The sequence below is a fragment of the Marmota monax genome, unplaced genomic scaffold, assembly GCF_021218885.2.
Source record: "Marmota monax isolate L192 unplaced genomic scaffold, Marmota_monax_Labrador192_F-V1.1 WCK01_AAM20220418_F8-fsc00040, whole genome shotgun sequence".
In the NCBI taxonomy this organism is placed as follows: Eukaryota; Metazoa; Chordata; class Mammalia; order Rodentia; family Sciuridae; genus Marmota; species Marmota monax.
The window spans coordinates 2,948,512-2,976,348 of record NW_026692782.1 but is presented as its reverse complement, the minus strand read 5'-3'; the positions used below and the strand labels follow the sequence as shown (position 1 = coordinate 2,976,348).

At 38.6% G+C, this 27,837-nt stretch overlaps 1 protein-coding gene across 1 annotated transcript in view; it reads right to left on the bottom strand.

Annotated features, from left to right (window-relative positions):
• Positions 1-27,837, bottom strand: part of Sh3rf1 (SH3 domain containing ring finger 1) — a 165,768-nt gene that overhangs the window by 29,366 nt on the left and 108,565 nt on the right. The window contains exons 5-6 of the mRNA XM_046447866.2: positions 11,820-12,122; positions 7,634-7,744 (exon numbers count right to left, since the gene is read on the bottom strand). Of these exons, the coding sequence (XP_046303822.1) occupies positions 7,634-7,744; positions 11,820-12,122 (414 nt within the window). The remainder of the gene's footprint in view (positions 1-7,633; positions 7,745-11,819; positions 12,123-27,837) is intronic.

Here is a 27,837-nt window from a genome sequence, read left to right as displayed (position 1 = left end):
CTTTCACCACTTCTATTCAACATAGTCCTTGAAACTCTAGCCAGAACAATTAGATAGAAAAAAGAAATTAAAGGAATATGAAGGGAAAAAAAGAACCCAAACTATCATTATTTGCTGAAGATATGATTCTATACTTAGAGGATCCAAAAAACTTTACCAGAAAACTTCTAGAATTCTAGAATTCAGCAAAGTAGCAGAATATAAAATCAATACCCATAAATCAAATGCATTTCTATACATCAATGATAAATTCACTGGAAGAGAAATTAGGAAAACTATCCCACTCACAATAGCCTCAAAAATAATAAAATACTAGGGAATCAACTTAACAAAAGAGATGAAAGACCTCTACAATGAAAACTACAGAACACTAAGGAAAGATATTGAAGAAGACCTTAGAAGATGGAAAGATCTCTCATGCTCTTGGATAGGCAAAATTAACATTGTCAAACTGGCCATACTACCCAAAGTGCTATACAGATTCAATGTGATTCCAATGAAAATCCCAATGTCATTCATTATAGATACGGAAAAAAGCAATCATGAAATTCATCTGGAAAAATAAGAGACCAAGAATAGCTAAAGCAATCCTCAGCAAGAAAAGTGAAGCAGGAGGTCTCATAATACCAGAGCTTAAACTATACTACAAAGGTATATTAACAAAAACAGCACCAAAACAGATATGAAGAATAATGGCACAGAATAGAAGATACAGAAACAAATCCACATAAATACAGTTATCTCATACTAGACAAAGGCGCCAAAAACATACATTGGATCCTCTTCAACAAATGGTGTTGGGAAAACTGGAAGTCCATATGCAGCAAAATGAAACTAAACCCCTATCTCTCAACATGCACAAAAATCAACTCAAAATGGATCAAGGACCTAGACCAGAGATCCTACACCTAATAGAAGGAAAAACAGGCCCAAATCTTCATCATGTTGGATTAAGCGTTGACTTCCTTATCAGGACTCCTAAAGCACAAGAAATAAAATCAAGAATCAATAAATGGGGGAGCTGGGATTGTGTGTGGCTCAGCAGTAGAGTGCTTTTCCAGCACGTGTGAGGCCCTGGGTTCGATCCTCAGCACTACATATAAATATATAAAATAAAGGTATTGTATCCACCTACAATTAATATTTTAAAGAAAGAATCAATAAATGGGATGGATTCAAACTAAAAAGCTTCTTCTCAGCAAAAGAAACAATGACGTGAACAGAGAGCTTACATTTTGGGAGCAAACTTTTTCCACATGCATGTCAGATAGAGCACTAATCTCCCAGATATATAAAGGACTCAAAAAACTTAACACCCAAAACAAAACAAAACAAAACAAAAAAAAACCTACCAAACACACAAAAAACAACCCAATCAATAAATGGGCCAAGGAGCTGAATAGACATACAACTGATCAACAAATATATAAAAAAAATGTTCAACATCTCTAGTAGTTAGAGAAATGCAAATCAAAACTAAGATTTCATCTCACTCCAGAATACAAACAACAATAAGTGTTGGCAAGGATGTGGGGGAAAAGGCACACTCATATATTGCTGGTGGGACTGCAAATTCATGCAGCCAATCTGGAAAGTAGTATGGAGATTCCTTAGAAAACTTGGAGTGGAACCACCATTTGACCCAGCTATCCCACTCTTTGGCCTATACCCAAAGGACTTAAAAACAGCATACTACTGTGACACTGCCACATCAATGTTCATAGCAGCACAATTCAAAATAGTCAAACTGTGGAACCAGCCTAGATGCCCTTCAATAGATGAATGGATAAAGAAACTGTGGTATAGATATAAAATGAAATATTACTCAACATTAACAGAGAATAAAATTATGCCACTTGCAGCTAAATGGATTGAGTTAGAGAATAGCAAGCTAAGCGAAATAAGCCAATCGCCAAAAAACAAAGGCTGAATGTTTTCTGATAACATCCAGGGCAGGGGCATGGGATGAGTGGAGGAACTTTGGATAGGGCAAAGAGGAGGGGGGAGGGGCATGGGGGCAGGAAAGATGGTGGAATGAGACGGACATATTACTCTAGGTATCTGTATGATTGCATGAATAGTATGACCCTACCTTGGGTATAACCAGACAAATAAAAATTGTGCTCCATTTGTGTCCTATGAATCGAAGAGCATTATGCTGTCATGTATAACTGATTTGAATAAATAAATAATTTTTTTTAAAAAAATAAAGATAATCCTGGTGAAAATACTCAGCAAAAAGGAGCTGAATGACCAAAAGATAGTAATACTTCAGTGGCTTGGAGGGTGAGCTAACAAATCTGCACTATACATAGAGTAATATAGTGAGAAACTGTAGGAAAAAAACCCTGATTTCCAAGCCCAGTCTCAAAACAGCATGGCTGTGGAAAGGCAGAAGACAAATGGCGTGTGTTCAACAAGGAAATTAAATTTATCTGTTGTATCTTTTAAAGAGGCTACACTAAATAGGCTTTAAGAAAAAAAAAAAGCCAAAAAAAAATCTATGAGCCTTATATAAATATATGTCACATTATAACCATGTGAAAAGAAAAGTCACATCTTATTGCTACAAAATACAGTAAACTAATGCTTCATGTACATTACACTTGCAAAGAATGAGTTAGGCACTAAGATATGGCATAAAAGAGGATATTCTGAAAGATCCTGGAGATTGTACCTAAGAGAAAATACAGTTCTCTTTTTTTGTGGTTGAAGCATAGTCAAGCATAGATGTTCTGAATAAAATTGGACAGATTCCCCCCACCCCCCACACTCACACAATACTGAGTAAGTGTGCATAAGACCAAGAGAGAAAGACTGATTAAAATCAGATTCCTAGATGCTGCTTGGCCCTGTGTGGTTGGTCAAATGATACGGCTCAGTCAATCCAGGGCTGGGACACACAAGGAAGTTCTGTGGGTTGCTTTATAAACAACCTAAACTGAAATATTCTGGTGATGTGGAAGTTCAAAAGGTAATCTGCTGTGTATTGTGCTTCAGGCAGTTTGATAGGCTGCAAGACTGGAAATTTCTACACAGAAAACCATAGCCTTTCATTCACCAGGAGTAGACCTGGAGACCTGCCTATTAACTCACAGTCTGGTCCAGCCCAAGCACCAGAGGCCAAGATGCACTCTCCCCTACCAGACAAAAACAAAACAAACAAACAAACTCCTACAGACCTGCTAAGAACACAGGTCACATTTTGTTTGCGGAGGCTTGCTAATATGAAATTAATAGCCATCTTTTTCCATTTCCAGGGTCTGTTCTCCTGAACCCTGATTTTTGAAAAAGACAGCTTTGCTTTGTAGAAGCAACATGGGTTTTGCTGTCAGAAAAGAAGACAAATTCCAACCCTGGTCCAGACTCATAGGCCAGTCTCTGACTTCCTGCCTTTGCTAGAGTGAGCAGCTACGAATGGGGCATCTTCTCTCTGAGGGCAGTATTCCAAGATACTGACAGGCCTCATTTGCTAGTTGACATTGGGAGTGAAAAGTTCAAGTACGTGGGTGTGAAGTCCTTTCTTTCTGGCATCCTCTTGCCCTTTCATGCAACCAGCCCAGAAAGCGGTTAGATCTGGATTTGGCTAAGGATAAGGGAAACCCTTCAGTAGGTATCAAGCCTGGGCCAAGGGCTGTAAGCCAGTTTACGGGTAAAGTGCTCTGCGCTGGAGTTTCAGGCACAAGCTCAACTGACCATAAAAGGATCATTTCCTTTCCAACTGTCTTTTTATGTATGAATCTTCTTCATAAACTTCCCAAGGTACAAAAAAATGGGTCTCTTGGGCAAATACCATTTAACATCTTCAATCCCATCATTTCTCTTTAAACATCTAATTTCCAATCAACCCACTTTCAACCATGCATATCAACATCTCTAACCCGTCTTTCTAAGTACTGAACTCAAGATACATGTCAGTGGTCGATGAGGGAATGGTTCAAGCTACTGCATGAAGATGCTTCCTTCAAGTCAACAGTGCTACCAATTTCAGCAGCATTACCATCTGCATGCATAAACTGTAATTTATTATTCCACATTTAATCTATAAGAAAGAAGAGATATTTCCAGCCAGTTAATTATGTAAATTATGGAAGGTCTTTATGCCTTAATATACCAATCTGCAAGACAGAGTTAATAATTGGATGGATGGAACTGGAGACTATGATGCTAAGTGAAATAAGCCAGCCCCCAAAAGTCAAAGGTTGAATGTTTACTGATATGGGGAAGTTAATCCAAAATGATGGGGTAGGGAGAGAAAGGGGGAAAAATTGAGAGGAATTCCATAAAATTGAAGGAAAGATCAGGAGAACAGATGAAGGGGACTGATGGGGAGGAAGAAGGGAAGGGAAAGAGGAAGAATAGTGGAATGAACCTAACTGAACTTTTCTATGTGCATGCATAGATGTGGAATAGTGGGTTCTGGCATCAGGTCTATCTACAGGACACTAATTTGACACTATTTTTAAAAAGTAAACTGTATATGGCTTGAACAGGGATTGGTAGAGTCGGGGGCAGGTGCTGGGGACTGAATTGGAGTGGGTTGTGTTCCATGCTTTTGTGATGATGTCAGGGTATATCTTGGTGTTGTATATATCAGAATAAAATTTTAAAGGATTTACGTAAGTTGCCATTCATACCCCAGAGAATAGCAGAAGCTCAACAAATGGAAGCTATTGTCATGATTCATGAAACTGTAAAGTCAGAGACTGTCTCACACTTCTCTGTATTGCTGGCACTTGGCTCTGCAGCCAGAAGGTAAGAGATCCTCCCTGAGTGCTTCATGAATGAGAACACTCACTGTGCCTCTAACATAGCTCTCAACTGGCACTGAGGATCAGGGATTGTTAATTACTTGTTCCAAATGTTCTTCTGCCAGTGCACAGAAGATACAAGGCTAAGATCTCCACCCTCCCCATCCCACAAAATTAGTCAAAAAAACCTCACTACTCTTAATGGTTTTGATGTATCAGCACAACAGTTGGAATACCAGCGTTGCTCATAATGTTAGACATTTAACATTTTAACTGTTGCATGTGAAATGTATGGGACATATGCTCCTAACTTCATTCTGTATAAAATATTAAAAAGTCTCAATTTATGAAAAAACACTGGAAATAATCTTCATTTCCTATTCTAGTGGTGACATTTATTACATATAAATCATACCATGAGAAGTCTGGTTTCTTTTCTACTGAGCTGTATACTATTGCTGTGATAGTACTCAAAAGTCTTCAGAAATTATTTCAGATTTTAAATAGAATACTTGCCACAATTAATGTAAGATGCAGAGGGCACAGGCTGCTGAGATTTTCCCACTTAAACGTAACATATTAAATCTGAAACATTTCTGCCGGCCTACCAGGGACTCTGAGATCGAGACATCTCCAGGGATGACAGACAAGTCTGTTTATAATTAGTTTTTCATTAAATGTAATTGGCACACTAGACATACTGTTTAATAAATCTTTCTCTTGCTTAGCATGAAGGCTTTCTTATATAATCCTAGGATAACATGGTTGAATATAAATTAATTTTTATATATTCATGTTCTCTTGTGACCTGTCCTATTGATTTGCTCTAGAGTAGGCCCCCAGCTAAAAGGAACTGGCCATTTACCATACTGTAAAATTTTCAGCTCACAAGGGCTGAAACTCAGCCAGCCTTAGGTCTTTTCCACTAATTAATTTTTCTAAGATGAAAAAGTCTTTTTTTTTTCTTTACCTTAAGAAATCAAGTTAGAATTTTCCAGGAAAAGTGGTCATCTTAAAATGGAAATACCAACTAGTCATATGTGTGCACTGGGGGTGGGAAAGGAAGGGGAGAGTCTCCCCAGGAGATTAGAGGGCAGGATGCTTATGAAATTTGGCTCCAATCAAACATCCGGGGCTAGTAGATTCTCATGGAAACCACATTTAATAAATGTTAACTGAAATTCATCTTCTCCCCAGATGAATCAAGGCACAGTCTCCTTTACCAAACAATTACACTATCAAGGAAGTTGTAACCATCCAGGGAACATTAAAAAAAATAAAAATTTAACTTCTAATGGGACATTATTAACTCCATTTAAATATAAAAATATATTTAATTCTATAAAAAGTTTTCAAAAGGTAGGTAATAACTCTATTTGTACTTGTTTCAAAATCAGTTTTTAACTCTTTATAAACTATATCAGGGAAAAATAAATATTAGATAAGAAAAATTAAGCAAATGTAAACTGAGGGCGATAAAACCAGAAGGAGTCAACATTTTAACTGATAGGTTGTGAAAGCCTTTCTGGACAGGGCTACAAATTTGGGCTCTAAACTGTCTAGCAGAGAAAAACATTAATCTTTACAACATATATAAAATCCACACCCTAAAGGCAAACCAGCTGCTGAGAACCCTCACCACTACAGAGAGCAGAGGAAACCATAACAAAGTGAGGCAGGCCCTCCAAGGCAAAGGGTAAACCAGTGGCACATGTTGCAAACCCGCCTTGCAACAGTCCTCAGTGGAGGGCTAGACCAGTAATAGCCAGCCCTCTCTATGATCTCGTTCTGTGACATACACACTATCAATCTCAGTTTACAAGTAGGGACACTGAGGCATAAAGAGGCCGAGTAACTTTCCCATATAACAAATAAGGGGCTAAGCTGAACTTCAAACCAGGTCTGTTCCATCCCAGGTCCGTGTCTCCATCTTCAGGCCACACTGCTTCTCTAAGCGCATCACCACAAATCACAGGTGTGGGGCGGGATTGGGCGATGCCATGGTCCAGAACTGTGGCGATCTGATGTTTTTGTCTTTATTCAACCCAGTGCTGGAACAAATAGTCTGAATGTACAAGCCAGGGTCTGTTCCCGGACAAGAGGTGTCTCACTGTTGCCAGTTTCTTGAAATTCAACTGCCTACAACCTTAGGAAGCAAGGACTACCGATTCTCTCTACTGCCTAAGGTCTTTGCATTTGCTTATTCTTTGAATTCTCTCTCCAGTGTTCCTTTGCTCTGAATCCATCTCCCTCAGCGATTCTAATTCTCCCTATGAATTTCTCCCATTCAGATGTTTTTAAGCAATTACTGATTATTCTACCTGTAGGATGGTTTTCAGAAGGAAATCAACACAATCTAAGGGAGCCTTCTAGGACAGTCAATATGTTTAGGTAGCTATTGCTACACTAGATGAGAAACTGAAGGATGAATCCTAAATGCAGAGTTGGTATCAATGTATCGTGTGACTCAAAGCTAACCCTTTTTAGCCTCTGGGATCTATCTCCTCAAGTATTTCTATAAATGTGTCTTTAAAAGAAATAAGCAAGATCTAGAAACTCTAGGGAAATAAAGGCCAAGCCTTCAGAAAACCAGGTTGAACTGTAATAAAATTAAATGTGTTTTTCAGAGTTCTTCCAATAGCTTCAGGCCAATGATCCTCATTGTTAAAACAATGTTCAGGTTCCAAGCAAGAAACTCTCTAATTTTTTTTTTTTTGTAAGATTAGCTAAGGCTATTAAGATTAAGGTTATTAAGATTAAAGATAGGGATCCATCCCACCCAGCAAGTATCAGCATAAACTGCAGGTGACAGGAAGTAGAGTGTGCCAGATCCACATGACTAAATACTAAAAAGAAAAAATAAAGATTGAAGCTATACTCACTCCAAGGGCAGCTGGGTAGGGGACATCTGACGGGAAAGTGAATGAGGGGCCAGTTGTCACTGGGCTGCTTGGGGGTGGGGTCACAATTAACCCGGTGGTACTTATATGAACCTGCCAAGAAAAAAACAAGTTATTAAAAAGAAGGAGGTCCCATTTTTAAAAATCTGTACCTTTTGTTATTTTGGGAAGGCAGAATTCTTTTCAGTATATTCAACCCAATTGATTACCCAATTTATACGAGGCATTTTACCGGATACTGCAGAGGCATGTGACAAAAGCTGGACACTACAATATTGTATGCACAGAGCTGAGCTATTGTTAGTTTCACAACAACTTGCTACCTCATTTTTGCCTGCTACCATGGGTCACACTGCCCTTTCAGATGGTCAGACATCTGGTGCTCCACTAAGCTAACAATTCTGTGGAAGAACCAGCTAAGGTGAGTTGTGGCTGATCACTCACCTGTCTCTCCATTGTTGGATCTAGGTAAAAATTCTTAAATATTTTGTTATTTTCAAGATCATTTTTCATGACTTCTAGTCAGTTGGGATGCTTAATTAAAATGCAGCTGCCTAGACATGCCTACAGCAGGCAATTATTTATAAACCTTTAAAGGAACAATATCAAGCCAAATTAGTTGTTTTCAAAGGTGTCTTGTCTAGGATACTGCCCAAGATTAATTTACTAGAAAGAAATTGAGTTATTCGGGTCATTTCATTGCCTGTGTTCAATTACTTGATCAATTTCACTCATGTTGCAGAGCAGGGCCAACTCAGAATGCAATGGTGCTGTGTGATGCTGTAAAAATTAGGGAGTGGGGTGGGTTCCTGAAGAAATAGACTGTTTTTTCCTCTACCATGTATAGAAGCAATGGAGTTCACTGGAATCTTGTTTCTCCAAAGAAACAATGATACATCAAAAACGTTAGGTTCAAAAATGCTGGGGATGGAGCTCAGTAGTAGAACACTTGCCTAAAATGCATGAGACCCTGGATTCAATCTCCCATACTGGGATGAGAGGAGAAGGCAGGGGGAAAGCTTGGTTTATAATAAAAATGTAATCCCAGCCAGGTACAGTGATGCACGCCTACAATCTGAGTGACTGGGGAAGCTGAGGCAGGAGGATGGCAAGTTCCAGGCCAGCCTCAGCAACTTAGCAAGGCCCTGAGCAACTTAGTTGAGATCCTGTCTCAAAATTTAAAAAAATAAAAATAAAAAGGGCTGAGGATGTACTTCAGCAGTAAAGCACCTCTGGGTTCACTCCTAAATAAATAATATATAAGAGGAAAAGAAAACTGAAGGTAAAGGTGGGCCTGAGTAAGGAAAGGAAGACAGAAACCAGGCGGATAGCCAAAGGCAGATTCAGCAATGGGCTTTACTGAAACCTGCACACTGGCCCTTTGCTGGGCAGAGGAAAAGTTAGCCCTGTTTCAGAGCCTCCCATGGACCATTTCCCATAATCTCCACAGTTAGGAGGGAGCATGTCACATATGCTACACATACTCAATGCTTTATTGTGGACTGTGGTTCCCTCCAGTGTACACAGTGCCCAAGATAAGTGGGGTTTTCTATAAACCTGGGCGGGAGAAACTGGGAAGCACTTCAAACACTTCCCACCTTCTTCTAGAAATAACTCCTCCCTGAGGCAACGCGCTACCACTGAGAACAGAACTGCAGCACGGGAGGAGTGGTGGGGTGGCTGAAGGGGAAAGTGTTTTAATGGAACACAGAAAGAGCCTTGCTTCCTAAGCTATTCAAACCCAAACAACAAAACAGCTCTACTTTTACAGTCTTCACTCCCAGCTTGGGTGTGGCAAGAGCAGATGTGCTCACACCTGGCTGCTGAGCTCTCTGCAGAAGGGGTAAAGTCTCTATTTATCTTTCTCTTTTGATTTTTCTTCTACTCCCCCAAATGCCTGTCCATTCTCTCGAGGCTCTTCTCATTCACTGCTGTCACCATTCTTAGCAGAAGCTGTCTTTCATGTCAAGAAAACCTCACTGTGCAAATGTTGCTGGATCACAAGATGGAAATGCAGGGTCAACTTCCTATTAGTGAATGTCTGTCTTGACTGCCTTTTCCTGCAGAACCTTATTTAAAAAAACCTTCCATTTTGAATCTTTCCAGGTCCACCTCACTTAGTACTCCACACTCTGATCCTCAGTTCATGTTTGTTTTTCACATAGGGATGATTAGTTACATGACTAAAATCACATGGTTCCATCCTCTATTCATTTTTCAACTGATTCATTCATTTGAATATTGTGTGCTCACTGAATGTCTGCCCTATGGGATGTTATCAAAAAACAAAAAAGACCTCTGCCTTCATTGCACTCATGTTTGTGTGTGTGTGTATGCACCCTACTTTCCTTAAGAAGATCAAAAGTCGTGCGACCTCATCATTTTTTAAAAAGTCAAAACAGCACAATCTCACTCAAGAAGTGGATGCATATAACTCCCAACACACAGTATGAATCTACAGAAGCAGTGTTAAATAAATGATAAGGGAAAAGGATTTTCAATAAAACTGGCAAGGAACACAAAAATTATGTGGTAAATTTTTATTCTGTGATCCAATACAGGAACTTATTAAACTGTAAACTTCTTAAGGACCAGGACTACTATATATTTCTTTTCTTTAAGGGGAAATACTCTTGTATTTATATATATTTTTAAAAACCCAAAGCTGTAATGTGAAGTAAATGTCAAGTCTGCATGAATCTTAAAAAATGATCCAAGACTAGAAAGAAATTTCTCCTGCATGTGGCAGGCTTTACCTGGGACTAAGCTTTTTGACCTTTAAGTTGAAGGAAATATAGCCATTACCTAATTGGATAAAGCTAGTAGTACTGGAATGTAGGCAGGTGCACAGTCAGGCTCATTTTATACTCCAGAATTAAGGCCTAAGGTAGGGAAGTCCTATATCTTATGTATTTTGACGTACACATTGCCTAGATGAGTACAATAATAAGGTTCCCAATAAGCATTTACCAAATGAATGAATGAAAGTTTGCAGTCAACTGTGTTTTTAGTAACATAATAATTATGTGCAGCTTCTTCCTTCCCTCCCCACAATAGTGGAGACTGAAGCCAGAAGCACTCTACGACTGAGCTACATCCCCAGTCCTTTTTTATTTTGAGACATGGTTTCACTAACTTAGCTGAGACTTGCCTCCTCAAATTTACAATCTTCCTGCCTCAGACTCTCAAGTAGTTGGGATTATAGGCATGTGCCACCACACCTAGCTATATGACTAATTTTTAAGACAGTCAAATATTGATGAATAATGAGCTTTTAAAAAAATGCAAAGCACATTTGCTCAGGGTGCACCACTATAATCCCAGCTACTCAGGAGGCTGAGGCAGGAGAACTGCAAATTCAAGGTCAGCCTGAGCAACTTGGAGAGACCTTGTCTCAGAATACAATTTTAAAAGGCTTGTGGATATAGCTCAGTGGTACAGTGCATGTGTAGCATGTGTGAGGCCCTGGGTTCCATTCCCAGTAGAGGATAAAATAAATAAATAACCCATAGGCCTATTTCTAATTTAAATTAAACGTTTCTTTCCATCTTTTCTCTTCTTTTTTATCTACAACTCTGACTGGGAAGTCTAAACATCAAGGTGAGTTATACAGATGTAAGGAGCTGCAAATGTTATGTTTCAACAAGAGCATCTTAAATTTGAGGAGAGATCAAATTTAAGCTGATAATATCTTCCAAAGTAGCACTATGAGAAGGTTTTGTAAAACTGAGTGACTGATTAGTGAAACTGATATTATTTGACCCATCTTGTAAGTTCTGATCTTTCCTCTGAAGAAGACAGTAGTTCTGGGTTGACATACTCCTAGTTAACTTTCCATTCTCTATTTTTTCACCTATGCAGTGGCACATGCCAGTAAGTTGCAGCTCGGGAGGCTGAGACAGGAGGATCACAAGTTCAAAGCCAGCTTCAGCAACAGTGAGGCACTAAGCAACTGGATGAGACCCCATCTCTAAATAAAATACAAAAGTCAAGTGCCCCCACGTTCAATCCTTGGTACCCAAAATAATAAAATAAAGGCTTCATGTCCCAGGTAAACTATTACTTCAGAAGCTGAAATAAATTGTACTTCCCAGCTAGTGAACAAACACGCTTGCAAATAGATCCTTTTGTGACCTAGCTCTTTTTTTATACCTCTCTGAGGCTTTACCTGAGAGGGGGCACTGCAGGAGAGCCCAGACAGTTCGCTGATCCTCGCGGCAGCTGTGGGGTTGCTGGAGCTGATGAGCACAGGAGGGCTGATCTCCATGGAGTGGCGGTTCTGGGCGGCCTGGGAGGACTTGTTTGCCATGGTGAGGGAAGTGAAGGAGTGCCGCTTTTTGGTGTTCTTCTTGGTGTCGGAGTGCTTTGGGGCAGTGCTGCTCTGGGCTGCTGCTGAGGTACATTCTCCAGCATCAACTCCTGGCATGGGAGGCTTGTCCCATTCTATCAGCTGCTTAGCAGCCGAGTTAAACTACAAAAGCAAACAACAAGCCAGCGTGAGAAGTCTCATTGAGATTCACTGTCAACGTGGTTTTTGTTAAAAAGTGTCACCACTTTCTAGTTAGCACATACAAGTTACATTCTGACCACGTGAGGTGTCGTTCCTGCTGATACTGGGATTTCATTGTATTTCTGTCACAGGTAGATATTAAATCAAGAATAATTCCAATGCAAGACTTGAAAAGGTAAAAACAATTTTTTTTTTCTTTAAGAATTTTCAGAAGGTCTAATTTTAACATCTGCCAGAAACAAAGGGAGATGTATTTCAGCTCGCTGACGAAATTTAGAGAACAACCAAAAGGGTATTCAGGTATTTGACAGAATCACCCTGTTACATGGTAATGACTGGGCATTTGCTCAATTTGAACATTGAGGGAACAACTGTTGGCTTTGGCAAAAATGAGCAAGACAACAAAGAATAAAACCGTTCAGTATTAATGCACATGCTCACAAACAAAACCTCCTGCCTCTGAGGGACCCCACAAAAAAGGCGGTAGAAATTCTTGATATATTTTTGTCATGTCATTTTGTCAGTTATTTTCATATGTGCTCAAATTTTAAATCATAATAGGGTAAGACATGAAATTTGAGTCCTCTCAGCAAGCTAACTTGGTCTATTTGAAAAGTCCTAGTATAAAAAACGAAGTATGAGAGGGTCAAAACATATGTACTGGGCTGATAAGATCAGCAAGAAAGGAAAGAACATTAGCTTTTTGTTTTCCCTGAGGCAAAAATAAAACATTTCCAGAAACCTTTAATGATAACAAGCTGCATATGACTTACCTAGATATTACAATAATGAAAAAACACAGGGCACACTGCTTAACCTCTTGTAAAAAAAAAATTGAGGTGAAAAATAATGAACTGTTAAAAGGTAACATAGGTCACATTAAGGACAAAGGAAATTTTCCCATCTCAGAGTGACACACTCAGCACTTCACAATGCCTTTATATGAAAGAGTATAATGTTTTCTTCCTACCCACCTCAATTCTTCAGACCATGTCTTCTCACCCCGAAGATGAGACGCCCTACTAGAAGGGAAATCCTGCCAGTCAATATTTAACAAAATAGACTTGCTTAAGCACACCCAGGCTCCTCAGGAAGCTGTTAATTGCAGCTCAACAGCCCAGGTGCTCCTACAGAAGATTGCAAATTGACTGACAATTTGTTCCTATGGCTCCCTGGGGACTGGAATTCAGGTGGCCTGTCTGAACCATAACTGGAAGGATAAACTTTTTTCAAACAGGAATATCTCTTCTTCTTCAAGGAGTCTTTCAATGGGATAAACTTTCAAGAAGAACAGGCAGCAGTGTTGAATAAGACCTTACCAATGCCTGACGTACCCATGGCAGGAGAAAGGATCGTGAAGATTCTTGTGGTGTGTGTTTAGGGATGAAGAACCAAATTGCTATAAAAGGGCGGCCCGACTAAATCAGTATAGTGACGTTTGGCCAGGAAATCTAGAATTTATAAATCCTACTTTAGTCTAGGTTTCCCACCTTCTAGGTGGCCTCCAAGGAAACCAAATGCCCAAAAGAGGCAAGGTAATGTTTTGTTATTATGGAGGGGGAGGCCCCAACCTCAGAGTAGAACTCTCAGGAACTTTAGTGAGCTGTAGCCGGCAGGGTCTGAAGCAAACAAGAAGCAAAGCAGGCTGCAGAGTTACTTCCTTTCCCCATCCCAAATTCATCACCTCTATGAAATGGAAAGCCAGAGCACCCAGCAGTGCTGAAGGAAGAGACGGAGAAGCCTTCTTACCTTATGATGCCATCTCCCCCCAAGGCACACACCCTCCAAAGCAAGAAGCCTGATCTCTACTCCAGAATCTGGCTAATCAACTGGACACTCCTGCTCTGTTGAGTGAGAAACCTGAGGGAGTGTAAGAACACTTCCTCTTCCTTAGGGGCCAAAAACATGCAGAGGAGACTGCTGCATCTACTTGATGTGGTGTTTAGATTAATCTGGGGGTCAACTCATCAACTCTATTAGCTGATCTTGCTTTGAAATATTACCATAATAGCAAACTCAGCCAACCACTACTTACAATTAATATTGTGTTAATATTTCTGGTTTCCATAGACTGTCCTCTGATATAAATATCTGAGAATTAAATTACTGTTCCCTGTATTACCATTTTTTTTCTCATAAAAATACTGGGTGCTTCCTTTGTGTCTATTTCTATATCATATCCTCTCCATTAAAATAAGAACACATTGTGCATCTATTATATGCTGGATAACAGGCTAGGTGCTAGAGATCTATAGAGAAATAGTCTCTGCCCTTAAGGAGCTTTATAAACACACATTAAAAAAAATAACACAAATGCTTTCCATAATTTCTTAGGTCTGGCTACATTTGCACAACGATATGCTTTTTGAGATTTGTCCATATTGCTCCATGAATCAGTTGTTTTCAATTGCTGTGTTAACAGTCCAGCGTGTAAATAAACTATAATTTATCCATTCAACTGCTGATTGAAGTTTGGGTTTTCTTCCTTATTTTCTCCTCCCTTTCCTTCCTTCCAATAGACTGGATATTAAGAATAAATACAGCCATGAATAATTTAGTACATGTCTTTTAGTGGACATAAGCACTCATGTGAGTCTATCAGATACATATCTAGGAGTAAAACCTCAGGACCATAAGGCAGATATATTTACAAAAATAAAGTTATACGCAGATGCATGCATATACCAGAAGCCACAGCATGGTATGGTAGAATTAGCACGCTGAGAGACAGAAGACCACAATCCTAGGGCTAGTACAGCCATTAACTAACTCTGTGACCTTAACACGGCCCATTTACCTCTCTACTGATCACAGCCTCCTGATCAATAAAATGAGTATTATGTCAAAGCCAATGATTTTTATGTCTCTTTTAGCTCTCCGCATGTACAATGCATAATATCACTTTACACATAGTTTATTTTCCTATTTTATTTCTATTCCCTTAAATAACCTAGTGTATTTTTTCTGCATTCCATTTTTACATAGGGTCAGTAATATTAGTTAGTAGGATGTCATCACACTTTAAAATCACTTTAGAATTCTTCTGAAGCAGCAAAAGTTACTATGAATAACAATGCCCCTTGCTTCGTTTTATGAGTTCCAGAGAAAATGGTAAAGTGAAGACTAGGTGGAAGCTTCAGGTAAATCAGAGTGGAAGCTCAAGAGGCTTTTGTTGTAAGTGTAACTTAGCCTTTGGTACCAACAGGAAAGCAAGGATCTGACAGCTTTAAATAGGATTTTGATGAAATTCATTTATGAATGTTTGTTTGAGCTCAGTGGTGTGAGCTTTCTGTGACATTTATCTAACTGTGACCTTTAAAGTTAAAAGTGTACTCATCAACCACAAAATAAATTTGTACCCTAAAATACCTACTTCCAAGCATTTGATGAGGAACTTGGACAAGACTTAGGTTGATACAAAGTAAAATTCAGTGTACTGGAGCTAAAGGCAGGGACTAGGGATTTATTGATCTTAAAATTCTTGTCCCTTTTTGAGGAGAAGCTGAAAATCTATAAAGATTTGTCTTTGGGAGTTATCAGAAATTTAAATAAACTTGGCAGAAAATTGACAAAATAATATTAATAACAATAAGACATTTTAAGAAATATTAAAATGAGCTTTCTGTGCATGTGGCTACCCTCTTTGCTAAAGAGAATGTGGTCTTTTTAAAAGATGAGACTTAAAACTTTTTTTTTAATCTTTTTTTTTTTTTGGGGGGGGGGTAGGGTTCTTTTGTTGTTATTGTTTTTTGGAACTAGGGGTGGGACCCAGGGCTTCGCAAATGTAAGGTGGACATTTTGCCGCTGAGCTACATCCCAGCCCAAGAGACATTTTTTTTTTTTAAAGAATTTTTTTTAATATTTATTTTTTAGTTTTCGGCGGACACAACACCTTTGTTTGTATGTGGTGCTGAGGATCGAACCCGGGCCGCACGCATGCCAGGCGAGCGCGCTACCGCTTGAGCCACATCCCCAGCCAAGAGACATTTTTTAAAGAGAAAATAATTTTAATGAGATCTACATTTAATACTCACTATTTCATATAAAGCTTTTCAGATGAATCGGTCTCTAGCTTTGAATACCAGAGAATAAAAATAATAGGCCTGAGAAGAAAATATTTTAATCTATAATCTACTGCAGTATCCCCAAACTAATTGGGTTTTTTTCTTGATAAAAGGCAAATAAAACTTTCAAAAAGGAACATGTTCGTTATTTTTTTAAAGAAAATAAACAGTGTAGTATATTATGGGGGAAGAATTCAAGGGTCTCAACCAGTTACCCACAACTGTCTCCTCTCAACCCATTTCCGGGGTGTATTTGCACTTAACAATTCATAAAGAATCCTTTCACACATTTTCTATGTAGATGTCATATAATGCATCTACTTTTAAAATTTTTAACACAAATGAAACCAGGCCATACATACTATTCTCTCCTTTAACAACAGCTCATGGACGTATGTCCATGTCAATAGAAGCAGGCATGGCGTTCTGTTATATACAGATGTCATCATTTAATATATTTTGGCATGCTTATGCAAGCATATCCATGGGGTAAGTTCCCAAAAGTGAATTTAATATTACCACAGTGTAAGCTTAAAGTATTTTTTGAAGAATATAGTCAAATTATATCACTTCTGACAGTGTCTTTGTTTCCCCACGTTGTTAACTCCATTAGTATTACCAAGGACTGGTTAAGCCTCGATTAGTTGGAAAGGTAAGAAACTATATTGTATTGTTTAGTTCGTATTACTATATTTTATTAATGAGATTAAGCATTTATTTTCCTTTTTATCATTTGCCTCTTTCCACATCTTCTCTGTATTGGTATTCTTCTTAATATATAAAGTACTCTTTATGCGAGATATGAGTGTATACATGTCTAAGCTAGAAATATTGTTAATTTAAATTAATGTTTTTGTAAAGAAAATTATATTTTGCTTCAAATTTATCAATCTTTTCCATTACAGCAACTTAACATCAAGACTTAAAAATATTATTTCATGATTGTTTTTAAAAGGAAACCTTTTTCTCTTAGTATTTAATGGTTCCTTCCTTCCTTCCTCTTTGTACCTCAGCCTTTGAACCACATGACTGCATGTTTGTTTGTTTTTTAATAAGGAGAGGGTGGGGAGAGGGAGAGGGAGGGAGGGAGGAATGCCTTTCTTTCTTTATTTTATGTGGTGCTGAGAATCGAACCTGCTTAGCCCGTGCTAAGGGAGCGCTCTACCGCAGAGCCACAATCCCAGCCCCGCATGGCTTTTTTTTTTTTTAAAGAATACAGAAGGATTGGTTTCTGTGTCCTCTATTCTGTACCATTGGTCCACCCGCCTGTTTTGGTACCAGTACCATGCTGTTTTTGTTACTATTGCTCTGTAGTATAGTTTGAAGTCTGGTATCGCTATACCGCCTGATTCACACTTCCTGCTTAGCATTGTTTTTGCTATTCTGGGTCTTTTATTTTTCCATATGAATTTCATGATTGCTTTCTCTATTTCCACAAGAAATGCCATTGGGATTTTGATTGGCATTGCATTAAACCTATAGAGAACTTTTGGTAATATCGCCATTTTGATGATGTTAGTTCTGCCTATCCATGAACAGGGTATATTTTTCCATCTTCTAAGATCTTCTTCTATTTCTCTCTTTAGGGTTCTGTAGTTTTCATTGTATAAGTCTTTCACCTCTTTTGTTAGGTTGATTCCCAAGTATTTTATTTTTTTTGAAGATATTTTGAATGGAGTGGTTGTCCTCATTTCCATTTCAGAGGATTTGTCGCTGATATACAGGAATGCCTTTGATTTATGCGTGTTGATTTTATATCCTGCCACTTTGCTGAATTCATTTATTAGCTCTAATAGTTTCTTTGTAGAGCCTTTTGGGTCTGCTAGGTATAGAATCATATCATCTGCAAATAGTGATAATTTAAGTTCTTCTTTTCCTATTTTGATGCCTTTAATTTCTTTCGTCTGTCTAATTGCTCTGGCCAGTGTTTCGAGAACTATGTTGAAGAGAAGTGGAGAGAGAGGGCATCCCTGTCTTGTTCCAGATTTTAGAGGGAATGCCTTCAGTTTTTCTCCATTCAGAATGATGCTAGCCTGAGGCTTAGCATAGATTGCTTTTACAATATTGAGGTATGTTCCTGTTATCCCTAGTTTTTCTAGAGTTTTGAACATAAAGGGATGCTGTACTTTGTCGAATGCTTTTTCCGCATCTATCGAGATGATCATATGGTTCTTATTTTTAAGTCTATTGATGTGGTGAATAACATTTATTGATTTCCGTATATTGAACCAGCCTTGCATCCCAGGGATGAATCCTACTTGATCATGGTGCACAATTTTTTTGATATGTTTTTGTATCCGATTCGCCAGAATTTTATTGAGGATTTTTGCATCTAGGTTCACCACAAAACTACAACTATCTTATATTTGATAAAGGGGCTAAAAGCATGCAATGGAGGAAGGATAGCATCTTCAACAAATGGTGCTGGGAAAACTGGAAATCCATATGCAACAAAATGAAACTGAATCCCTTTCTCTCGCCATGCACAAAAGTGAATTCAAAATGGATCAAGGAGCTTGATATCAAATCAGAGACGCGCCGTCTGATAGAAGAAAAAGTTGGCTACGATCTACATACTGTGGGGTCGGGCTCCAAATTCCTCAACAGGACACCCATAGCACAAAAGTTAATAACTAGAATCAACAAATGGGACTTACTCAAACTAAAAAGTTTTTTCTCAGCAAAAGAAACAATAAGAGAGGTAAATAGGGAGCCTACACCCTGGGAACAAATCTTTACTCCTCACACTTCAGATAGAGCCCTAATATCCAGAGTATACAAAGAACTCAAAAAATTAGACAATAAGAGAACAAACAACCCAATCAACAAATGGGCCAAGGACCTGAACAGACACTTCTCAGAGGAGGACATACAGTCAATCAACAAGTACATGAAAAAATGCTCAACATCTCTAGCTGTCAGAGAAATGCAAATCAAAACCACCCTAAGATACCATCTCACTCCAGTAAGATTGGCAGCCATTAGGAAGTCAAACAACAACAAGTGCTGGCGAGGATGTGGGGAAAAGGGTACACTTGTACATTGCTGGTGGGACTGCAGATTGGTGCAGCCAATTTGGAAAGCAGTATGGAGATTTCTTGGAAAGCTGGGAATGGAGCCACCATTTGACCCAGCTATTCCCCTTCTTGGTCTATTCCCTAAAGACCTAAAAAGAGCATGCTACAGGGACACTGCTACATCGATGTTCATAGCAGCACAGTTCACAATAGCAAGACTGTGGAACCAACCTAGATGCCCTTCAATAGACGAATGGATAAAAAAAATGTGGCATTTATACACAATGGAGTATTACTCTGCATTAAAAAATGACAAAATCATAGAATTTACAGGGAAATGGATGGCATTAGAGCAGATTATGCTAAGTGAAGCTAGCCAATCCCTAAAAAACAAATGCCAAATGTCTTCTTTGATATAAGGAGAGTAACTAAGATCAGAGTAGGGACGAAGAGCAGGGAAGAAGATTAACATTTAACAGGGATGAGAGGTGGGAGGGAAAGGGAGAGAGAAGGGAAATTGCATGGTAATGGAAGGAGACCCTCAGGGTTATACAGTGGAGGAGGTAGAGAGAGAGGAGGGGAGGGGAGGGGAGAGGTGGGGAAGGGGTAGGGTGGAGGATGGGAAAGGCAGGGGAGCACAACAGACACTAGTATGGCAATTTGTAAATCAATGGATGTGTAACTGATGTGATTCTGCAATCTGTGTATGGGGTGAAGGTGGGAGTTCATAACCCACTCGAATCAAAGTGTGGAATATGATATGTCAAGAAATTTGTAATGTTTTGAACAACCCACAATAAAAAAAAATGTAAAAAAAAAAAAAAAAAAAGAATACAGAAGGACAGTGCTGTGTTTCTTCCACCAGCTGCTCTATCACTGTTGAATTAATGGTCCATCTTTTCCTCACTGGTTGGAAATGGTACCTTTATAAAGCCTTTATGCTGTAAATGTTGTATTTCAACATTTACTGCATTTCTAGGTTGAATGTTTCTTCCCCAGATAAATCAGACACTTTGAAGAAAACCAATGGATTAATGCTATGGGATAGAAATTCGTGTCCACTTTACACCCCTCTTAGCAGAAATGAAAATATTTGGTCCTTTGCAAGATGCTTCTGACAACTTGGCAGTGTGGAATTTATATTCCCATTAGTATTCTATTCTTCTCTGCAATTTAGGTAACAAAGCTTTTGTGTTTGGATGATCTAAATATAAAAGGCAAGCTCAGTCTTCATTTATAATACAAGACTTACCCACAGAAGAGGAATAACTTGAGAGACTGAAAGGATTACTTGGAGGTTTTTAGAATTGATATAAAAGCCTCCCTTAGGCAAAAACTCCATTTAGGTCTCTGTAAATATTTGTCGAATGAATAAAAATATTTGTCTCTTGGAATCATCAGCGGGGGAAAGTCTGCCTCTGGACTAGTACTGTGCAACTGTATGGGTCATACATATAACTTCAAACTTGCTAGTAGTCACATTTAAAAGGATAAAAAAGAAAAGATAAGATTAATTTTAATGACATACTTAATTAAGCCCAACACCTCCAAAATATTATCCCTTCTACATATAATCACTATAAAAAATGGAGATAGCAGCACTGCTTTTTTGGTTACCAAGTCCTTGAAATCCAGTCTGTATCATGTACTTATTATAGCCCACCTCAGTTTGGATTAGCCACATTTAGCCGGTGGGGTCTTACTGGGAATTGAACCCAGGAATGCTTTATCACTGAGCTAGTCCCCAGCCCTTTTAATTTTTTTTAATTTTGAGACAGGGTCTAAGTTTCTGAGGCTGGCTTCAAACTTGTGATCCTCCTCCTCTGTCTGCTGAGTTGCTGGGATTACAGGCTGAGCCACCATGTCCAGCAGTCTAGCCACATTTCAATTTGTTCGAGGGTGACTTGTGCATTGATAGCTCAGCTCTAGTCTGTATGTAGTTCATGAGGGGAAAGAATCCAAACAACAAGTGGCTGTCCTCCTCACGCTCGCTAAGCACCAAGAATTTGCTGAACAGAGAAAAGAAGCCTCCTGTGACCTCCTGTGGCCCACACTTCTGGAGCCTCCTGAACCCTGAAACAGTTGTAAAGACTCAAGCTTTATTCACTTAAGCAGCAGTAACAACAGGGACTCCTAATATAACCCCCCTATATCCTGCCAGGGGAAAAGGTTTTACAAAGGGACTGTCCACTCCGCTAGGTTAGGAAGGGGAAACATCTGTAACTTAGCCCTTCGCTTACAGTTATCTTTACCTCTGTTGGCCCTTGGGGTTAAAAAATAAATTAATGAGAATTTTCCTTTCCAGGTTTCTAATTTTGAAATAAAGGTACAAAGGAAGGGTACACGTCATTGAAAGTCTAAAAAGAATTTGAGTTTAGGAGAGTTGAAAAAGATACTGTCTAAGAAAACCACAGGTACATCCTTGAACTTGAAGTCAAAGATTTAGGTTAGAGTCAGGTGTCCATTGGGCATGTTGGTACACTCCTTTAATCCAGCCACTCAGAAGGCTGAGGCAGGAGGATCGCAAGTTCAAGGCCAGCCTCAGCAATATAGCAAGTCCCTCAGCAACTAAGTGAGACTCTGTTTAAAAAAAAAAAAATTAAAAAGAGCTGGGAATGTGACACAGTGGTAGAGCACTGTACTAGGGTTAAATCCCCACTACAAGGGGGAAAAAAAAAAGATTACTCCACACAGGTAGAGTAATCTTGGATGAACCCTTTCCATTCCTTGGCTGTATAAAACAAGGAAGGCATTATCACTCCAGGTAGAAATGACTGTGGGTTAAAGTGCCTTGTAACCTATGAAGTACTATACAAACTTGAGAAATTCTTCCTTTCAGGGACATCCAAGCCCACCATTCACTAGCTTTGTTGCCTCGGGCAAGTCACTTTACCCTGCCTGTACCTCCCAATTTCTCATAAATTACATGAAGTTGGACTTAATATTATCTAAAAAGTTTCATGCCTAGGTATAGTACAAATAACCAAAACAAAAATGCCCCATCCAAAAGATTCGATAAGCAGTGACCTCTATGAGAGCAATAATGCCCTCAGGTCCACGGTGAGAAGAGTCAAACCAAATAGAGGCTTTTACTCATGCAAAGGTTTTTTGAGTGATTGTTATAAGTGAAGACAGTACTGGATAGGAAAAGAGAAAAGAGAACCTAGAAAATAGCACAGTGGATCCTACAGAGCTCAGGCAGGTGAGGTTAGTAAATAAACAGTGAGGTCACTCACTATTCGCCAGGTAAGGAAGAACAGTGAGTGGTGGGCATATTCTGGTGACCCAGGGAGTATCTGTGTGTCTGTGCTCTCTCTAGGGCAAGTGGCTTGGCAGAATCAGCTGGTTTTTTTTTTTTTTTTTTTTTAAGGAAAGCTAGAAATTAGTCATACGTAAAATCTCCTGATTTTTCATCTTAACTAATTAAAACAAAACCACTTTGAGCTGGGGCTGTACTCAGTGGTAGAGCCCTTGCCTAGCGCATGTGAGGCACTGGGTTTGATCCTCAGTACCAAATAAAAATAAATAAAAATAAGAATACTGTGTCCATCTACAACTAAAAACAAATTTAAAAAACAAAAAACAAACAAACAAACAAAAACCACTTTGAAATCCAAGCATACAAGTCACCTGAGGGCCATATGAGTTAGTGGTGTCTGATTTAGGAAGGAAAAAATCCAGAAAAAAAGAACAGGGGTAGACAGAAAAGACATAGAAGACCTTGCGAAGCCTCTCTGGCCAACCATCCAACCAATGCTCCAGAAATGAAAAGCAAAGTCTCTCAGGAACATGAGGACAATGCTAGGTGTTATCTGGAAGACCAAAGAGAGGCTCAGAAAAGGCAGTTAATGGCAGCCAAGAGGGCACTTTGGGGGTCTGGAGGGGCCAAAGGCTAGCTACAGGAATAAGCAAGAGGGCATAAGTGGCTCTTCTGAGAGTTATGGCAGGAAAAGGAAGAAAAGAGTAGAACTGTAAGGAGGAGAGGGTAGTCATGAAAGACCTTTTTTTTTTTAAATCTTTATTTTTATTTGTTTATTGTTATGTGGTGCTGAGGATCGAACCAAGGGCCTCATGCATACAAGGCAAGCGCTCTACCACTGAGCTACAACCCCAGCCCTGGAACACCTTTTTGAAGGGAGTTAAAGACAAGATCATTTTCTTGAATCAAGGGGGAGCCAAGGGAAAGAGAGTGATTGACATGCAAGACAAACAAACAAAAAAAAAAAGATACAAATGATGTGACCAAGTTCCTGGAGGACAAAAGACCTGGAGAAGACAGCAACTGCAAAGCAGAGCCCCTCACAATTATGGACGGTGTTATGTGCAGAAAAACTGAAAAGACAGAAGGAAACAACCCTGAAAATTAAGGCTCATTATTGGGGCCTGCTACTTCTGAAACAACAGATCTCCAATCTAATTATGGTACTGGGGAGAGAGACTCGTGAAGAATTTTGAAACTGGGCTCAGTTCGTGTAAATGTCCTTGAACTGACGATACGTGAGGTTTGTATGTATGTTTCTATCTTCTATCTGTTCACTAAATGCACAATATAAATCAGAAATGCTTATTAACGAGTACACATTCCAAGGATACATTTTATTTTCCAGAACCTCATTACCAGATGTAGTAATACTATGGAGGAAATATACCCATATCCCAAGAGGTACAGAATATGGAATTGTCATTAAATTCTAAGCAAAGCTTTGTCAAATGTGAAATGACACACTGACAGAAATTCCATCGTAATGTGTAATCAGTTTATAAATCAATGAACAGGTTTCTCCCTGGTCTTGGATAACCCAGAGTGTGTCTGGGTGGGATATGTACCGGCAGTAGGGAGGACAGTGAATGGGAAGGAATCTGGCACAGGAGGAGAATGAGGATGCTGACCACCATGACTTTACACATTTGTCTGAAGTCTTCTCAGCATATGGAGAAAGTTTTACCTAGAATGTATGTAAAGCTTTATGTGTACATTATCACTAACCTTTACTCTAAACATTATCACTAACCTTTACTCTAAAAACTAATGTTGTTCTACAATGCTTAGAAAAACTTGCACAAAATATTCCACTTCACTATAGAGAAGCTTTTCTCCCATTAATTTTAAAATCAAAATGCTTCGGTTCAAGCCACTTTTATTTTCACATATGCACACAAATAAATGCCCACACAGCACAGAATATTCAGCCTTCTTCACTAGAACACTAGACATGACTTAACAGTTGGTTAAATGAAAGGAACTTACTTTGCTTAGAAAAAAAAAAAAAAACCTTAGTTCTAGCAAAATTTAGGATATACACAGCATATAATAAAACTTTTAAACAATAAAATTTAAAAAATACTAATTATGGCCATGATTAATTTGTGATTTTCTCTTTAAAAGGCAACCGCACAGTTGAAATTGAGTAATGAATCATTTCTGAAAATTAACCTTTTACATGTTAGAACTTGGAAGTGTTTTCATAACTTTTTATGCAAAATCAAAACATCCCATATACGTTTTAAGACGGCTAAATAATAATAGTGATTTTGCACACTGTTAGGAACAATCGTCATTGCATGTCCTCTGAGGCAAGTACAGGGCAATCGCCTACGGCAGGATGGAGACTACCATTTCTTCTTAATTACCGACTATGTCCCCCTAAACAAGACACTTGTCTTAAAAAAATGGCAAAAAATAATTAACTAAATTATGGTTTAGCTACTAGAGGGTTTATTATGTAGCTCTAAAAACTGATGGTTAGCAGTACTGCAGTTATGGGCAAAAGGGCAAAATCATGTATGTAATGTCATTAATTCATAAGGAAAAAGAATGAAAGGGTATTTACCAAAATTACATGTGATGAGATTTAGGATCATTTATTCCCTTTTCAAGTCCTCTGGAGTGAAGTAAGGGTAAATTTTTTACAGGGACATGGACAAAGAAATATCCCAGATGAGTTCTAAAGGCAGCCATTCCAAAGCATGTTTTATAGGAACAACCAGTAAAACTCAGCTAGGACCCTGGTCCCTGCCCGGGATTCCTGGTGAATCAAGGTGGACATTAGATACCACGTGTTCATTACCTAGATCTCTGGTCAGGCTAGGCAGGAGACATACATTTTTATATCAAACTACTCAGAGAACCAGAAACTACCCGTTCAGACAGGTAGGACTCAATAAATGTTCACTGATCTTTACAATCTTAGCTCCCTGAATGTTTTCCTTGTGAGAAACAAAAGGAAACTCTTAAATTCTGCTGAATAATAGATGGAGCATAAACTGCCGTACATAAAGTTCCTTACCTAATCTAGCCACTCTTTTTCACATGACGTCTCTGGCCCTATATTAAGCAGCTGTTGGTGGAGCTCAGAGGAGACCTGTCCTTGCTTTTAGAACATCAGGAGCCAGTGCCCATTTTTTCTTCTTTCATTGTGACAGAAAGAGAAGCAACCATTTTTTTTTTTTTTTGTATGAAGCTGATAACATTCAGAAGACATGAAACCTACACCTTGGGACCTGCCCCACAGTATTAAAAGTCCAAAAGATGAAAGCTACTCAAAAGCAGATCCAGTGTAATCAGCAGGTCAGGAAGAAAGGATGGTACTAAGCCACTTTCATTCTCCTTTACTGACTTCTCAACAGTATCTCTAAATTTCACTGATAGAAATGAACTTACTTCAAAACTGGAGGGGAAATTGGGGTGTTATGAAATTTAATACTTCTCCCTTTCCAACTTCCCAACAATTGCCCTAAATTTCTTTTATAAACATTGATTATACTTTTTAATTTTAAAGGAAAAAAATTCATTCAAAAATATAAATGACAGAGTATTTCTTTATATAGTTCAATCAACTATATGAAGTCTTTGATTATTACATCAAAGACTATTATTTTGTCCTTCTGCTATCATTCTCTACAAAAAAGACTTTTAAGTTAAAAAAAAAATCAAGTTAACACTGCTATTCTTAGTTACTGCAAGGGTCACCTTGGCAACTTCAAACCATGTACCTAAACCTCCATTTCTTCTTCTTTGGAACACAGATAATATCTTCCAGTCCCCTAACTCTGTAATGGAGGAAGCTAGAGATCCCACTTGTAAGAAGACCATTTGTGCTTTCTGAGTCCTGTGCATTTGATCTTCCATGATCAAAGCTGTCAACACATAATATTCCTTAGCCAGAGGAACATATTCCTTCTATCCAAAAGTCTGTATCCTTTAGCCAACATCTCCCCAACCCTGCCCTCCTGCCTGTAAGTCTTTTACATATTACAAAAAAACAAACAGCGTGGGTTGCCAGATCTAATCCGCAGAGTATGGCTACCATTATTTTAGCCTGGGAAAATTCTAAACTTGGCATAACCAAACACTCACTGAGACTGGTTTAAAAGAAAAAAAGAAAGAAAAATATCTAAGGTCACACAGACCCAATGACTCGGAGGAATGTAACTCCCTGACATGACCCGGAAAAAAAACAATAAAACACATATCTAGATAGGGAATGATGGGAATATGAGCTGGAAAAATTTAAAGTCGGCAAAATCTACAAACTCGATTGTCTCTGGTTTAGAAACTGTGGTCCTACAAGTTCTTAGGTTGTTCATTCATTCAAGCAATATTTAGTGAGTATCTACAATTAGCAGTTGCTGTGTGAGAGCCTCAGGAGATTGAGGTCAATGACAAGGTACTGTCCACTGGAGCTCACTTTCTAACGGTGGAAGGGAGGATGGGGAACAGTTGGTAACCAGATGGACAAATAACCTGAAATAGCTAGAAAAATGTGCTATGAAGGAATAATAATAATATGGTGGTAATAATTAGCCTTCACTTAAAAGCTCTTATAGGGTACCACGCACTGTTCATTAGTACTACTGAAATTAATTTGCCCTATGAAGATGTTTTATTATTTGAAACATGAGAAGACCAGGCCTAAAGTCACTCAGATAGTTTGTATTGGGGCCAAGACTCGAAATCCAAGATTTCCCCCACCATCAACCAGAACATGTTTGAGATAAAGCAGCGAAAAGGAGAATTACCTTAGAGAAAGCCTGTCAGAAGAGTGAAGTGGGACATAAAGAATGGGAATTGTAGCCCTATTTCTGACAGTAACTCAAAAATAAAAACAGCTCTCTCTTAGGCCACTCCTACACGTTATCTGCACATAAGGAATGCTTATCTTACTTATTATCTATGGCAAAGAAGCAAGTTGCTAGGTAACTTTTTATTATTGAAAAACCCAAGTGATATTTCAAACAAATGACAAAAAAAATCAAATAAAATAAGAAATTTAATAAAAATGTACAGTTCACTATAAACCTATAATACATACACAACAATGTTTGGAAAATGTCCAAAATCCCATATTTAGCACACTTCATTCAAACCTTTTGAATGCTAACAATCATGTCATCCTTGTCCAAATAATTGCTACAACTGAATGAGTCAGCTCCAAATTAACAGGCTTGTTAAAATCTTCCATTCTATTGTACAGACAACTGGTATTTTTGAACAAAGAAAGAAGCAGGCTACTAATTTCTCTTTCTTTTATTATTATTTTTTTTAACTGCACTCAAGTCTTTGACAAATATCTCCTTTGTATACATATCCTGGCA